Below are 14,565 nucleotides of genomic sequence, written 5' to 3'. Positions count from 1 at the left end.
AATTGACCCCCAAAATATCAGCCATTGCTGTTTTGCCATCATCCCTGCTAATACCCCCTTCCAATCAACTTTGGTCAGCTCCACTCTTATGCCTCTGTAATTTCCCTTCCTCCATGGTAGTACTGAAACATCTGATATTATCTTCTCCCTCTCAAACTGCAGCATGAATTTTATTGTTATGATTACTGACTCCTAAGGGGTCCTTTATTTAAGCTCCCTAATCAAATCTGGTTACACAACACCCAATCCAGAATTGTCTCTCCACTAGTGGGCCTAACTATAAGAAAATTATCTCATAGGTATTCAACAAATCCCCTCTCTTGAGATCCAGCACCAACATAATTTTCCCAATCTGCCTGCATATTGAAATCCATCACTGTTGTAACATTGCCCACTTTTACATGCTTTTTCTATCTCCCGCTGTAATTTGTATCCCACATTCTGGCTATTATAACTCCCCTCAAGGTGAGTTTTTATCCTTGTAATTTTTTAACTCTATCCACACCTTCCAATCCTATGTCACCTCTTTCTAAGGACATGACTTCATTTCATACCAACAGAGTCACCCCAACCACTCCGTCTATCTGCCTGTCCTTTTGATAAAATATGTACCCTTGGATGTTAAGCTCACAACTATGACTCAACGATGTCCACAGCATCACAACTGCCAAACTCTAACTGTGCTCCAAGATCATCTACCTTATTCTGTGTACTGCATGCAATCAAATACTGTATATCACCTTAAGTCCTGTATTCATCACCCTTTTTTACATCGTCCTCATGTTACATTCAACTCATCCTATTGACTACAATTTTGCCCTATCATCTGCCTGTCCTTCCACACAGTCTCACTACACACAGCATCTGCTTGTATACCATTTGCCCCAACTTCAGCCCTATCATTCTGTTCCAATTACACTGCCTAATTAATTTAAATCCTCCCAAACAACTCCAGCAGACCTGCCCGCAAGGATATGGGTTCATGTGTAAGCTGTCCTTTGTTGTGCAGGTCACACCTTCACCAGAGGAGATCCCAATGATCCAGAAATCCGAAATCATGCCCCTTATACCAATTCCTCGGCCACACATTCATCTGCCAAGTTAACCCATGCTTGCCCTCACTGGCACATTGCATCGGCAGCAATCCAGAGATTACTACCCTGGGGGATCCTGCTTTTCAGCTTTCTACCTAATTTTCAATATTCTCTCTTCAGGACCTTCACCCTTCTCCAAACTATGTCATTGGGTCCAAAATGTACCTTGACTTTTGGCTGCTTACCACCCCCCCCCCCCCCCACCTCTTTAGAATGCTGTAGATTGAATCAGAGACATCGCTGACCCTGGTGCCTGGGAGGCAAAATACCATCCAGGTTTCTATTTCATGTCCACAGAATCTCCTGTCTGTTCATCTGACTATGGAATCCCCTTTCACTGCCGCACTCCTCTTCGCCTCACTTCCCTTCTGAACGACAGAGCTGGATTCAGTGCCGGAGAGCCTGGTTGCTGTGTCTTCTTCCTGGCAGGTTGTTTCCCGACCCCACAACTGTTTCCAAAGCCGTATACAGTACTTATTACTGAGGGAAAAGGCCTCAGGCCTTTGTACTTCATGCAGGCTGCCCATACCCTTTCCTTTTCCTGACGGTCTCCCAGGTACCTGCCTCCTGCAACAGGGTTAACTACCTCACTGTAGCTCCTATCTTTCACCTCCTCATCCCCCCCCATATGAGCTGAAGGTTATTAAACTGTAGCTCCAGTTCCTTAGCACAGTCTCTAAGGAGCAGCAGCTTGAAGCACTTTGTGCAGATGTAGTCATCAGCACAATGAGGCCTTCGAGCCTGTGTGGGAAGTTGGAGAGTATTGGACTCTGAGGTTTTTAGAGTATCTGTATTTATTAATTGTTATCTTAATGAGAGTCATTAAGCCATGGTGCTTTCTGTTTAATTTTGTTAAGTTTATTTTAACTGGCACAGGCTTCCTGCATTGAGTGATTTTTTTTTAAGAGGAGTCCCAATTAGCGCTTTTTGCTGGGTCCTAACTTTGAGAATGTTACATCATGCAGAGTTGCTCTGCCAAGCCACTTAAGTTTTGTTGGAACCCTTAAGAATGAACCATGGTCACAGTCCCCAGAAGTGAGTCTGTCTTTCCTCTGCACTCAGGTTCAGACTTTGCCAGTGTTCATTGTGACAATCAGGGGGACTGGAGGCCTCCCCAGCTTTCCCATATCTCACACAAGGAACATTCCACTAACTCTGGACCTATTACACACCAGCATATAACCTGAGTCTGTATGGGACAGATGATCAATATGCAGGATAGATCAAAGGGTCTGCCTGTCATTATACACACTAGCTATGTACTAATAGACAAAGAAAGGAAAAAAAAAACTTCCTAGAAACTTACTTAGAACCTCCGCCTGTGTTTGCCCAAGCTGATTCTCACCAAAGACTGTTGACCCAAAGCCTCCCACTCTAATACTGCCTCTCTCCAACAGTGGCCAATCCATTTACACCTCCCTTCTTTTTATGGCTCAATTAAAACTCACCCCCGACGAGACTTGTCCTTTTCAAATGGCTCCCACCGTGCAATGATGTCTCTTTCTCACTCGTTACTTTAGATTATTCTATTATTATGTGTAGAATAGGATAATACCCAGACATTTCACAAAGGAACCTACCTCTCATCAAAACAATAGTTCCATTTCTGTTAAGAAATTCCATTGCAGTGAGACAGTGGGACTGTAATACATATATGTCATTGTAACACAAATGTATGAGACAGTGGGATTGTAATCCATTTGGATCAATACAATATGTGGCAGTGAACCTGCAATCCATACGAAGAAGCAAAATGGATTCCCCATTTCAAACCCTGAAGAATCATATAACCTGAGTCTGTATGGAACAGATGAACAATCTGCAGGATAGATCAAAGGATCTGTCTGTCATTATCAGCAGAGTAATGCTGCATCAATACAGAGTAAGAAATGGCAATCTGGTATGGTACTAAGAAAATATTGCATTTGTGGGGAGTAATGTATCCTGGTGTGGTGCAAAGAGAACTATCTCAGAATGAGGCAGCCATTTTGGATTCTTGCATGGGCAATAGAATTGTTCTTTTTACAAAACACCAAGAACATCAGGAGTACTGCAGTGGGGCAGTGGAGCTGAATCCTGGTAGAGGGATTGAAATAGCATTTTTAATGGAGTAATGAATCTCTAAACAGTGCGTTCAGTGGATCTGTGTTCCACTGTTGGACAGAATAAGTCAGTGGAATCATATGAAGGTTGTGTCTAAGGATGGTAGGGTGCTTGAACTAGGAGAGACTAGGGTTCAAAGTTCAAGGCACATGTATTATCAAAGTATGTATACGATATACAATCTTAAGATTCATCACCTTTCAGGAAGTCTTAAAGCAAAGAAATTCAATAAAAACCATTAAAAAAAGCAATTGACAAGGTTCTCCTCTCCAGGCTCATTCAAAAATTCAGGAGGCTTGGGATCTTTGGAAACTTAGCTGTGTGTATTCAGAATTGGCTTGCCAATAGAAGACAGAGAGTAGTTGTAGACAGAGCATTGTCTGTCTGGAGGTCAGTGACCAGTGGTGTTCCACTGGGATCCGCTCTGAGATTCTTACTCTTCGGAATTTTTATAGAAGTGGGAAGGTGATTCAGTAAGTTTGCAGATAACACAAAGGTTGGTGATGTTGTGTGGATAGTGTAGAAGGGTGTTGTAGCTTACAGCAGACATTAGTAAGATTTAGAGCTGAGCTGAGAAGTGGTAGGTGGAGTTCAACTCAGAAGTGTGAAGTGATTCACTTTAGGACAAACTTGAAGGCAGAAGCTAGGGTTAATGGCAGTATTCTTAACAGTATGGAGGAACAGAGGAGTGTTGGAGTTCATGTCCATAGATCCCTCAATGTTGTGTTATGAACGATGAGCAACTCTGATGGGCAGAAGGGTACAGAATCGCCAAAGTCTTTTTGAGAATCCCTTTTTGAGAATCACAAAATTGATATTATTTCGGGTCTGATACCCAGGAAATGAGAGAGATAAACAGCTCATGTCAGTAATGAGAGAGAGACAACACATGGATACACGAAGGTTGGAATGTCCCCTATTGACAGAGAGAGAGATTACTGCTATTGTCTCTTGAAGAAGGAATTATGTATTGAGTACTGTTCTATTCATTGAAACCCCTCAGGGGGCAACCAGAGTGGTCTGGTTGAGGGATTGCATCATCCCAACCTGATTGACACCTGAGACCCTGTGAGTGGGGATAAAAGTAGGGTCTGGGGAACACCCCTCAGACGCACCAGGAGAGACGCTATGAGACCGGTGGGGGCTTGTGTGTGTGTCCACCCTTGCCTGGGTGATGAGTCCTCCACGGAACGGTCTAGCTAAAGGACGGAAGGGTCATACGTGAATGGCCACAAAAACAATGCATCGACGGATCAAGATCGTAAAAGGAAAGTCGGCAAGTTACTCTCTCCCTCTCTCTCTCTCTCTCTCTCTCTCTCTCTCTCTCTCCAACAATTGCAACACAGTGATCAGCAACTACCGCAGCCTGCATGAACTGAACTGAAATTTATATTTCCATCGGACAATTCATTATCCCCTAGACAACAATAGAGCTTATTTCTTATTGATTATTATTATACCTGCACTTTTAGGTTTAGTATTGATGTCGTATATTATCTGTATATTTGCATTGATAATATTTTTGTGTATTTTTACTGATAAATACTGTTAAAAATAGTATCATCAGACTTCAACAGATACTCCTATCTTTGCTGGTAAGATACCCAGTTACGGGATTCGTATCAACTTGGGGGCTCGTCCGGGATTTGATACCTAATTGGAGGGCCAGTAAATCGGGCTTTTAAGTCCAGACTTGGATCTGGTTGTGCGGGTAACCAGACGGGAAACCAGCAAAGACGGACGTAGATGAATTTACAAAAAACCTGACTCTGGAGGTGCTAGAGGATGCCTCAAAGTCGGACTTGGTAAATATTGCGAAAAGATTAAAACTCACAGAGGTGAAGTCATCAATGAAAAAGTGGGAGATACAGAGGGCCATAGCTCAGTATTATGTTAATAAGGAGGTGTTTTCGGCTGAGGTAGTGGAACCTACCCCTGAAAAGGTACCAGCTAGGGGGACGGTTCAGTTAGAGTTGGAAAAATTGAGGCTAGACACAGAAGAAAAGCAGAGGGAGCATGAAATTAGGTTAAAACAGCTGGAAGTAGCTGAAAAGGAGCTGAAAACCAGAGGGAGAAGGAGAAACAGAGGCAGCATGAGCTGGACATGGAGAAGTTAAGGCAAGAGTGAAGAGCTCAAGGGGCAGACCGAGAGGAGATGTTTAATGTTAGTAGGGTTTAGGTTAGTACCTCCGTTCGAGGAGACGGATGTTGATAGTTACTTTTTGCATTTTGAAAAGGTGGCAGTGAATTAGGAGTGGCCCAGAGATCAGTGGGTGGCATTGTTACAAAGTGTGTTAAAAGGGAAGGCACAACGGGCATATGCGGCATTGTCTGTGGAGGAGGAGGAGTATGAGAATTATGAGGAAGTAAAACAGGCCATTCTATGGGCCTACGAATTGGTACCTGAGGCATATAGACAAAAGTTCAGAGATTTAAAGAAAATGTGGAATTAGACATATGTAGAGTTTGCCTATGAGAAGGGTGTGCTCTTGGATCGTTGGTATGCGGCAGAAAGGGTGGAAAAGGATTTTCGGCATTTCAGGGAGTTAATTCTGATTGAGGAATTTAAAGGTTGTGTTTTGGATGATATCCGGATGTATTTGAACGAGAAGCCGAATAAGTCTATATCAGAATTTGCCAGGTTCGCAGATGAATATGCCCTAACCCACAAGACAAAGTTTTCCTCGACTAAGAGTTACCAGAAAGACTGTAGGAATGGTAGAGAAAGCCCGTAGAAATTCAGCCAGGAGCTAGTGGTAAAAATAAGGAGGAAGACAGGCAAGATGGCAGGAGGGGTCCTGGCTTGACCTGTTTTAATTGTGGAAAGGTGGGTCATATTGCATCTAAGTGCTTTGCTCCGAGGAAGGAGACAGGAAAAGGGAACGCAGTAGTCCCTACAGGGTGTATTGTGTCGATCAGCAAATCGACGAGAAAGCCTCAGGTAGATAAAATATGAGAGGGGCGTGAGAAATTTATTTCAGAAGGGACCGTGTCTGTGAAAGAGGGAGAAACACCAGTTCCAGTGCAGATCTGGAGAGATACTGGAGCTGAGCAGTCATTGATTCGCAGCACGGTACTAGATTTTGGTCCTGAGACGGGAGAGGTAGTTTTGAGAGGCATAGGAAAAGGGACAGAAGCTGTACCTTTGCATAGGGTCGTAATAAATTGTGATCTGGTATCTGGACCAGTTGAAATAGGGGTGCGATCAGTATTCCCGAGAAAAGGCGTGGACGTCCTTCTTGGTAACGATTTAGCAGGTGGTGACGTGTGTTCATCCATGAAGCTGACGAGCCAGCCTGTAAGTGTTGAAGACCCGCCCCTAGATTCCACAATCTATCCTGCATGCGCGATCACTGGCAGCACGTCGAGAAAGGCAGCTGAGAAAGAGACCAGTTTAAATCAGTCCAGTATCGATTTGGCTGAGACGTTTTTACCGACCCTGTACCAAGAGGGGTTAGAGGGTGGTAAAACAGAGAATAGGGAGGTGAAAGAGAGTAAAGGAGTGGAGGTAGACCTACCCTTAACCAAGAGGGAATTTATAGAGGCACGGAGTAAAAATGAGAAACAGATAAGGCTGTTAGAAGGTCCAGGGTTGGACATGGATGATCTGTCTGGCTTGACAGAACCGTTTGAAGAAGTTGAAGAATTTAAAGGTGGTCCCAATAATAAAATAAGGACAGTCCTAGATGAAAAGGATGCCATTACCTTGAAGGAGTCTGCTGGGTTAGCAGATGAGGTTGTTTTAACCTGCAGGATTGAGTTTACTCCAGAAGGGAGTTGCCCAGAGAGTAACTGGGAGGATCAGGGGAACTTAGAATTTGAAAAGGGTACGGGTATTGAAAGCCTGGAAGAGGCAGATGTCCCATTTGAGTGTGTTCAAGATGTGGATGCACATGGTACTGAACCTAGTAATGAAACTCAGGAAAAGTCCGAGGTATCTGATTCAGTTGAAAAGGAATGCAGTCCTTTTGGGTCAGATGGACTTGGTTCAGTGAAGAAAGGGTTAACCTTGGTACTAGTGGGAAGTGAGAATTCCCAGTTGTTTGTGTTAGAAGGTGGGTTAAAAGTTAGTGAGGAGATAAAAGGTGGTGATGTGGATATTATTATTGAAGGAGAAGGGAAAAGTGTAGTTCCTAAATTGACTAAAGAAAATTTAAAGTCTGGATTGGTGTCATAAGCAGTAACCAGGCTGAAGGAACAATGGCTTGTTAACAAGGTGCCTGCGAATCAAATACAGTTTGATTTGGAATGTCAAGGTACCCCACTCGCTAATGTTATGCAAGGGTGTGCTGTGAAGAGGCAGAATTTGAAATGTTGTTTGGACAAAGAGGGATCACTTGCAGATATTAACCTGAAAACTAATAGAACGAAGGGTCCTGAAGATAAAACTAATGACTTGCTTAAAAATAAAGAATTGTGTTGAAGTTCAGAAGATGGGCTACGTTTGGAAAACATTGGTGATAAGATAACTCCTATGAAAGGAGTATGCGAAAGCCTATTCCACACTGGTGAGCAAGCTAACCACGTGAGAGTTAAGTGGAAAAGGGGCAAAGGCTGACGAAATGCCACTTTAAATAACAGAATCTGGTTTTAAGGGATTTCGATGAATTATGTAAATAATAAAGACAACACCATGGAAGATTGACTGTTAAGTTTAAAAGTAAAATAAAGATTAGTATTTGCATAAACTTTTGTAATGTACTACAGAATAATCACACATGTATTGGTTTACATTTTGTAATATACACTTAAGCTAGGATCACAACTCTTTAGTTTTGTTTTGCTGAAGAAAAGGAATAAAAATATGTGGTTATTAAATTGGAGTCTGATGCTACAGGAATTTATTAAGAATTTGATATTAAGATACAGCAAATTAAAGGAGGTGATAATGTGCTCGCTGACTGTTTATCTAGATGCTAAATTGAATGTATAACTGTATTACTCTGTAGTGAAAAACTCTTGTGTTGTGTTAGATTTTGAAATTCTGTAAGACTGTATTAGTTAAATTTCCCCCTTTTGGTGAAAATTCTTAGAAGGATGGGGGTATTACAAATGATGAGCAACTCTGATGGGCAGAAGGGTACAGAATCGCCAAAGTCACCCCCCCTTTTTGAGAATCACAAAATTGATATTATTTTGGGTCTGATGCCCAGGAAATGAGGGAGATAAACAGCTCATGTCAGTAATGAGAGAGAGACAACACAGGGATACACAAAGGTTGGAATGTCCCCTATTGACAAAGAGAGAGATTACTGCTATTGTCTCTTGAAGAAGGAATTGTGTATTGAGTACTGTTCTATTCATTAAAACCCCTCAGGGGGCAACCAGAGTGGTCTGGTTGAGGGATTGCATCATCCCAACCTGATTGACACCTGAGACCCCGTGAGTGGGAATGAAATTAGGGTCTGGGGAAACACCCCTCAGACGCACCAGGAGAGACACTATGAGACCGGTGGGGGCTTGTGTGTGTGTCCACCCTTGCCTGGGTGATGAGTCCTCCACAGAACGGTCTAGCTAAAGGACGGAAGGGTCATACGTGAATGGCCACAAAAACAACACATCGACGGATCAAGATCGTAAAAGGAAAGTCGGCAAGTTACTCTCTCTCTCTCTCCCCAACAATTGCAACACAGTGATCAGCAACTACCGCAGCCTGCATGAATTGAACTGAACTTTATATTTCCATCGGACAATTCATTATCCCCTAGACAATGATAGAGCTTATTTCTTATTGATTATTATTATACCCGCACTTTTAGGTTTAGTATTGATGTCGTATATTATCCGTATATTTGCATTGATATTATTTTTGTGTATTTTTACTAATAAATACTGTTAAAAATAGTATCATCAGACTTCAACGGATACTCCTATCTTTGCTGGTAAGATACCCAGTTATGGGGTTCATAACAGTTGCAGTGCAAGTTGATTGGCTGGCTAAGAAGGCATTTGGTGCATTGGCTTTCATTAGTTGGGGATTGTGTTCAAGAGCCACGAGGTAATATTGCAGCTCTATAAAAATTTGGTTAGACCACACTTAAAGTGTATCACTTTGATTTCCAGCATCTGCAGATTTTCTCTCGTTCTTGAAGTATTGTGTTCAGTTTTGGCCACCTCATTATAGGCACCTTTCGAGAGAGTGCAGAGGAGATTTACCAGGATAATTCTTGGATAAGAAAGCATGCCTTATGAGGACAGTTTGAGCGAGCTGGAGTTTTTCTCTTTGGAAAGAAGGACGATGAAAGCTGACTTGATAGAGGTGTACAATATGAGAGGGAGGCATAGTTCTGGTGGAGGGAAATGGCATAAGTTTAAGATGTTGGAAGGAAAGTATGGGGTTAAGTTAGAGGCAGTATTTTTTTTTTACACAGAGTGGTAGATGTGTGGCAACACTGCCAGGCAGATATATTAGGGTCATATTGAATCTCCTGGATAGACAGATGATGAAAGGAAAATGGGAGGGAGGCTATGTGGAAGAGAAGGGTTAGATAGATCTTGGAGAAGGTTAAAGGGTCAGCACAGCATTATGGGCTGAAGGGTCTGTATTGTGCTGTACTGTTCTTTGTTCTCTGACTTTGGTGGCAGTGGGTGGAAGATCACCAGAGCTGATGAGGTTGGTGATAGTGTGTGACACAATGGCTGGTGCTTCTTAGTGGGGTCCTGTGCATGGGGTAGGTAAGAAGAAGTTTCTGAAAGCTATCATTTGGCCTCAGCAAGGTAGAGGTCAGTTCACCAGACTGCAACAGCACTGCCCTTGCCTGCGAGTTTGTGATAAGGTTGGGATTGGTGTATTTAGAGGGGATGAATTTAGATTAGGCCTGAAGAAAGGTGAAGTTGGGATGGTTGGTATCTCATCAGCAGTTACAGAAGATTTGTCAATCAGTACCCAAAAGGACCTTAAGGTTTAGTATATAGAGAGTAATCGAGGGATGTAATGTTAGCACAGGTAATTGGGGCTGAGGTACAAAATCATTCATAATTTTATTGAATAGCAATGAGTCCAAATAGCCTACTCCTCCTTCGATTTCCTATATCCTTACTTGCTTCTGTTCAGTAGGAATGAACTTGGCTGTTTAACTGTAGAGTACCAGATCCAAACCCAAAAACACAATATCATAACTGAATCCAAGGGTGAGCTACTCTAATCAGAACTTCATGGAGAATAGACATTTAACCAAAATATGCTCAAAGCGTAACGATTTTGCACAAGGGTAAATATCCAAGAAGAAGATAACTCAAGAAAGATGAGGGAGTAAATACTTACCCACAATCCAATGCCAATGACTAAAACAAAGTACAGGGTGATCACACTGATATCTGCAGCATTGTTGATGAGCGCAGCTTGGGTTGGAGATGCAATGACTGTTGGAGATGCATTGATTGTTGGAGATGCAGAAGGCTTCATTTCAGCTCAGTATGTAGATGGGGAATGCACCAGCCAAGAAAGACGTTGAGATAATACCTGATATTATGAGAGGCTGGCCTATTAATACAAAGCTAATGAGTAATGATTGAACCAATCACGTTTAATAGGTTACTGAGTGCCAAAAACTTTCCAATTCAACATTAGTTGTCACTCAAGGGAGACGTTCTTAGTTGTTCAAACATCAGATTTTATTGAAAAGGATCTTATTGAATTACTATGCTATGGTATTGAGGCAGATTGGTCAGGTACCAGTCCAGATCTCTGTTGGGAAATTTACTTACTGTGATAATGTTTTTGGAAACTAACAAAGAAGGCATTAATATTTGATAGCTTAAATTCAAATTAAAGTTCACAGTTTTAACTTAACTTGGCACACAGGTATCTCCTCTACTGTCATGATGAGGCCTCTCTCAAGTTGGAGGAGCAGCACCTCATATTCTGTTAGGGTAGCTTTCAACCTGATGGCATAAGCATCAATTTCTACAACTTCCAGTAATTTTTCCCACTCCTCCTTAACTCCTCTACCATTCCCTATTTTGGCTCCCCTCATAGCCTTTCTCTTCTCCTCACCTGCCCATAACCTATCTCTGCTGCCCCTCCTCCTCCCCTTACTTCCATGGCCAAATCTCAGATTCCTTCTTCTTCAGCCCTTGACTTTTTCCACCTATAACTTCCCAGCTCCTTGCTTCATCCCCCCCCCTCCCTGGATTCACCTATCTCCTTATAACTTGTCCGCCCTCTCCTCCCCCACTTTCTTATTCTGTTTTCTCCCCTGTCCTTTCCAGTCCTGATGAAGGGTCTTGGCCTGATACATCAACTCTTTATTCCTCTCCATAGATGCTGCCTGACCTGTTGAGTTCTTCCCAGCATTTTGTGTGTGTTGTCAAGTAGAACAAAATTAAGTCTTGGTAACAGTGGATTTCTTCCTAAGTGATTCTTTACAGGACCTTCAACATCTATGTGTAATAAAAAAAAGCATCCAATTTTTCAGGGATGCTGATAGTTCAACATCTGGATCACTCACTAATTTGGAATGTATGTTATGTTTCCAGAGAGCAAGTGGGGAGTGTGGCCTGAGTCAAAGGGTGCAGTAGGCACTCAGTGCTGGGGTGTGGATTGTGGGCTGGCTATGAAGCTGGAGATGTGGGGTCTGGAAGACCAGTGGTCAAAGATTGCGGTAAGATTTGCAGTTGGAGTTGGGGTCTGGAATGTTAGTTCGTCTTCTGCTTCATTTAAAACATATCAATTCATTGAAAAAATTACACTACTATTGAACATGTGACAAAAGGGAAAAACATTGTGTTTGGCTCTTGATAGAAATAATACCCAATGGTCTGGAAAAACTGCCAGTCTGGCATGACTGGACAAGTATATTACCATACTGCTAGATAGTTAAGAGAATTTGGAGAGTCAGCCAGAAAGTAAGTAGAAATTCAGTAAGAAAGTAAGTGGAAACATTTCCAGAGAAAGGTGAGGTAAACATTTCATTGAATACCTGGAGTTAAAAAGTAGATATCTACTGTGTAAAAAGTATTTGATATATGGATGGAGAATGGAGCAATAGAAGGCTGTCCAAGGCATCTGCACTGAGACCACCCAAAAAGAAAAGGAAAGTTTTAACTATAGGCAAGAAACTAGACATTGTATCCTGGAGTGCTGGGTGACATGTTGCTTTCCCTGCTGGATTCAGGGTATCATCCAACAAATCTAAAAACTCCTGGGAAGACAGGGTACAGTGAAAGGTCATAGTTCATGTTGGAATCTATGTCATATTCATGGTCTTTACCCAGAGGTCAAGATATTAGCACTAGCTAATAAAGCAAACCTTAGGTGCTGTTGAGCTGTAGATACTTTTATACAAGAGAATAAATGATTTAACAACAGAAAGATTACCGGGAAATTATGCAGTAGAAAGGCTGGTGCAGAATTAAAGAACTCACATTCTTTGCATGTTGGAGTAACTTTTACTGAAGAGAAGGGCATTGCCCGTGTCACGATAATGCTCTGATTCAAAAGGATAAATACCTTATAAATCTTCACGAACAGAGTTTTCCACATAATCTTTAGGTATGCTTAGTCTGGTACTCATAACATAGTACTGTGAGCTGGTTAATTCACATAGACAGCTTTGTTGAACTCTGTACAAAAGCTGGATGAACTCAGCAGTTTGGGCAGCATCTGTTGAAATGAGCAGTCAACGTCTCGGCCCAAAACATTGACTGCTCATTTCAACGGATGCTGCCCGACCTGCTGAGTTCATCCAGCTTTTGTATGTGTTGATTTGACCACAGCATCTGCAATGTACTTTGAGTTTGTTGAACTCTGGTTGTTTAGGTTAGTAGAGTATTATTTTTATGTCACCAGCCATATAAAATCATTTACATTTTCCTTGCAATGCTGACACTACTGTTTCAAAAAGACTGATTCTCTGCATTAGCTGATAGAATGTTGCAGCTAATCGGATGCGATCAATTTTAAATTAACTTTTAAAAATTAACTGTGCTGTGCTGCTGAAGTTTAAAAAGAACTAGCACTCAACCAAGTTCAATGGCAATTTATCTTCACACAGAGGTGCTCCTTACCACATGAATAAATGTGAGCTATGGACTCTGCCATCCTATTCAGATTAAGCTTGGTCACTGAAGCCTTGTTAAGGTTAATTAGGAACCAACTATATGCTGAGACTAGAAAATGCCTGTGAACACAAAACCTCATCCTCTATATTAAAATTCTCAGGACACTCTTCTCCCATAACATACTGTGGAAAGAATAACATTTAATGAATAATGTTTCAGTTGGAGACAAAAAAATCTAGAGAACATTCAATTCTTCTGATTGAACTTAGCCTTTCATTTTAGTTTGAATAATCTTTTTTCTAACAATGACTTTATGATTTTCAGATTTATGAGTGAAAGCAATACAGTCACAACACGTCCTTGTTCCACATCCAGGCTGGGTTACAGGGGACTTGCTGCTCAACTGATAGCACAACATGCTGCCCTCCGAGGGAGTTCTGGAATTCGAAACCATTCCTTTGATAAAAACTAAACTGTATAAAAAACTTAGCACAAACAGCGCTTTTATTTAATTGCCCAATGTTTTCAATCTAAATTACAGTGGAAACTTTAGCCAAGCAGTGAAGTGGCAGGTGGATTAGTAAGGTTGAGACCAGCTATGGTGAAAATATCCAGGTTAGCTGAGATATAGCTATTGACCCTATTGCCTCTATAGGCTATCAACTGACGTGTAAAACAAAGAGGCTCTAAATGAAGATTTAGAACAACTTAATGTTAATTATCACTCTTTATTAACATTATATATGTGTACCAATGACTTTTAAAAAGTTTGCATTTGACCTACTGTTCCAGCTTTACCATATCTCATATTAAATCACTTGTTTCAGGGGTTGGATTTAAATGCTAACTACTTGAGATAAAAGTGGCCTGTTTCACTGCAAGAACATTGCAATCTCCTGAGTTCTCAATCTGGGCCCTCCTTCCTGGGTTATCGCTCCCGCTATCTCAGCTTGCCCTTCCTTTTATATGTCTTCCATTCTCTGCTCTTACCTCAGCCTAGGTTCTCATGATTCTGAAGTCAATCATATCAAGTTGTCACTCTTCCAAGAACTGGTTAAAGAAAACACAGCTTATTTCTTAACAGGCACGAAATGCTAGAAGAACTGAGCAAGTCAGGCAGCATCTATGGATTTGTTTATTCCTCTTCATAGATGCTGCCTGACTTGCTGAGCTCCTCTGGCATTTTGTGTGTATTGCTCAAGATTTCCAGCATCTTCAAAATCCCTTGTGTTTACATTTTCTTTATCAATCAGGCTAGAGCAGGGGTCCCCAGCCTTTTTAATGCCATGAACCAATACCATTTAGAAAAAGGTCTCCAGACCCCAGGTTGGGAATGCCTGGGTGAGAGAGTTCTCAATTATAAGGA

At 41.7% G+C, this 14,565-nt stretch overlaps 1 protein-coding gene across 2 annotated transcripts in view; it reads right to left on the bottom strand.

Annotated features, from left to right (window-relative positions):
* The window catches only part of slc5a2 (solute carrier family 5 member 2), a 55,453-nt gene extending 44,800 nt beyond the window's left edge, over positions 1 to 10,653 (bottom strand). The window contains exons 1-2 of one of the 2 annotated variants that reach the window (XM_059973165.1): positions 10,462 to 10,600; positions 6,341 to 6,574 (exon numbers count right to left, since the gene is read on the bottom strand). In XM_059973165.1, the coding sequence (XP_059829148.1) occupies positions 6,341 to 6,541 (201 nt within the window). In that variant the 5' untranslated portion in view covers positions 6,542 to 6,574; positions 10,462 to 10,600. Of the gene's footprint in view, positions 1 to 6,340; positions 6,575 to 10,461 lie in introns of both variants that reach the window. The other variant, XM_059973166.1, reaches the window with a different exon arrangement.
* Positions 10,654 to 14,565: the final 3,912 nt, after the last annotated feature.

The sequence above is a fragment of the Hypanus sabinus genome, chromosome 6 (genome assembly GCF_030144855.1).
Source record: "Hypanus sabinus isolate sHypSab1 chromosome 6, sHypSab1.hap1, whole genome shotgun sequence".
Classification (NCBI taxonomy): domain Eukaryota; kingdom Metazoa; phylum Chordata; class Chondrichthyes; order Myliobatiformes; family Dasyatidae; genus Hypanus; species Hypanus sabinus.
This window is presented reverse-complemented; position numbering and strand designations above follow the sequence as displayed.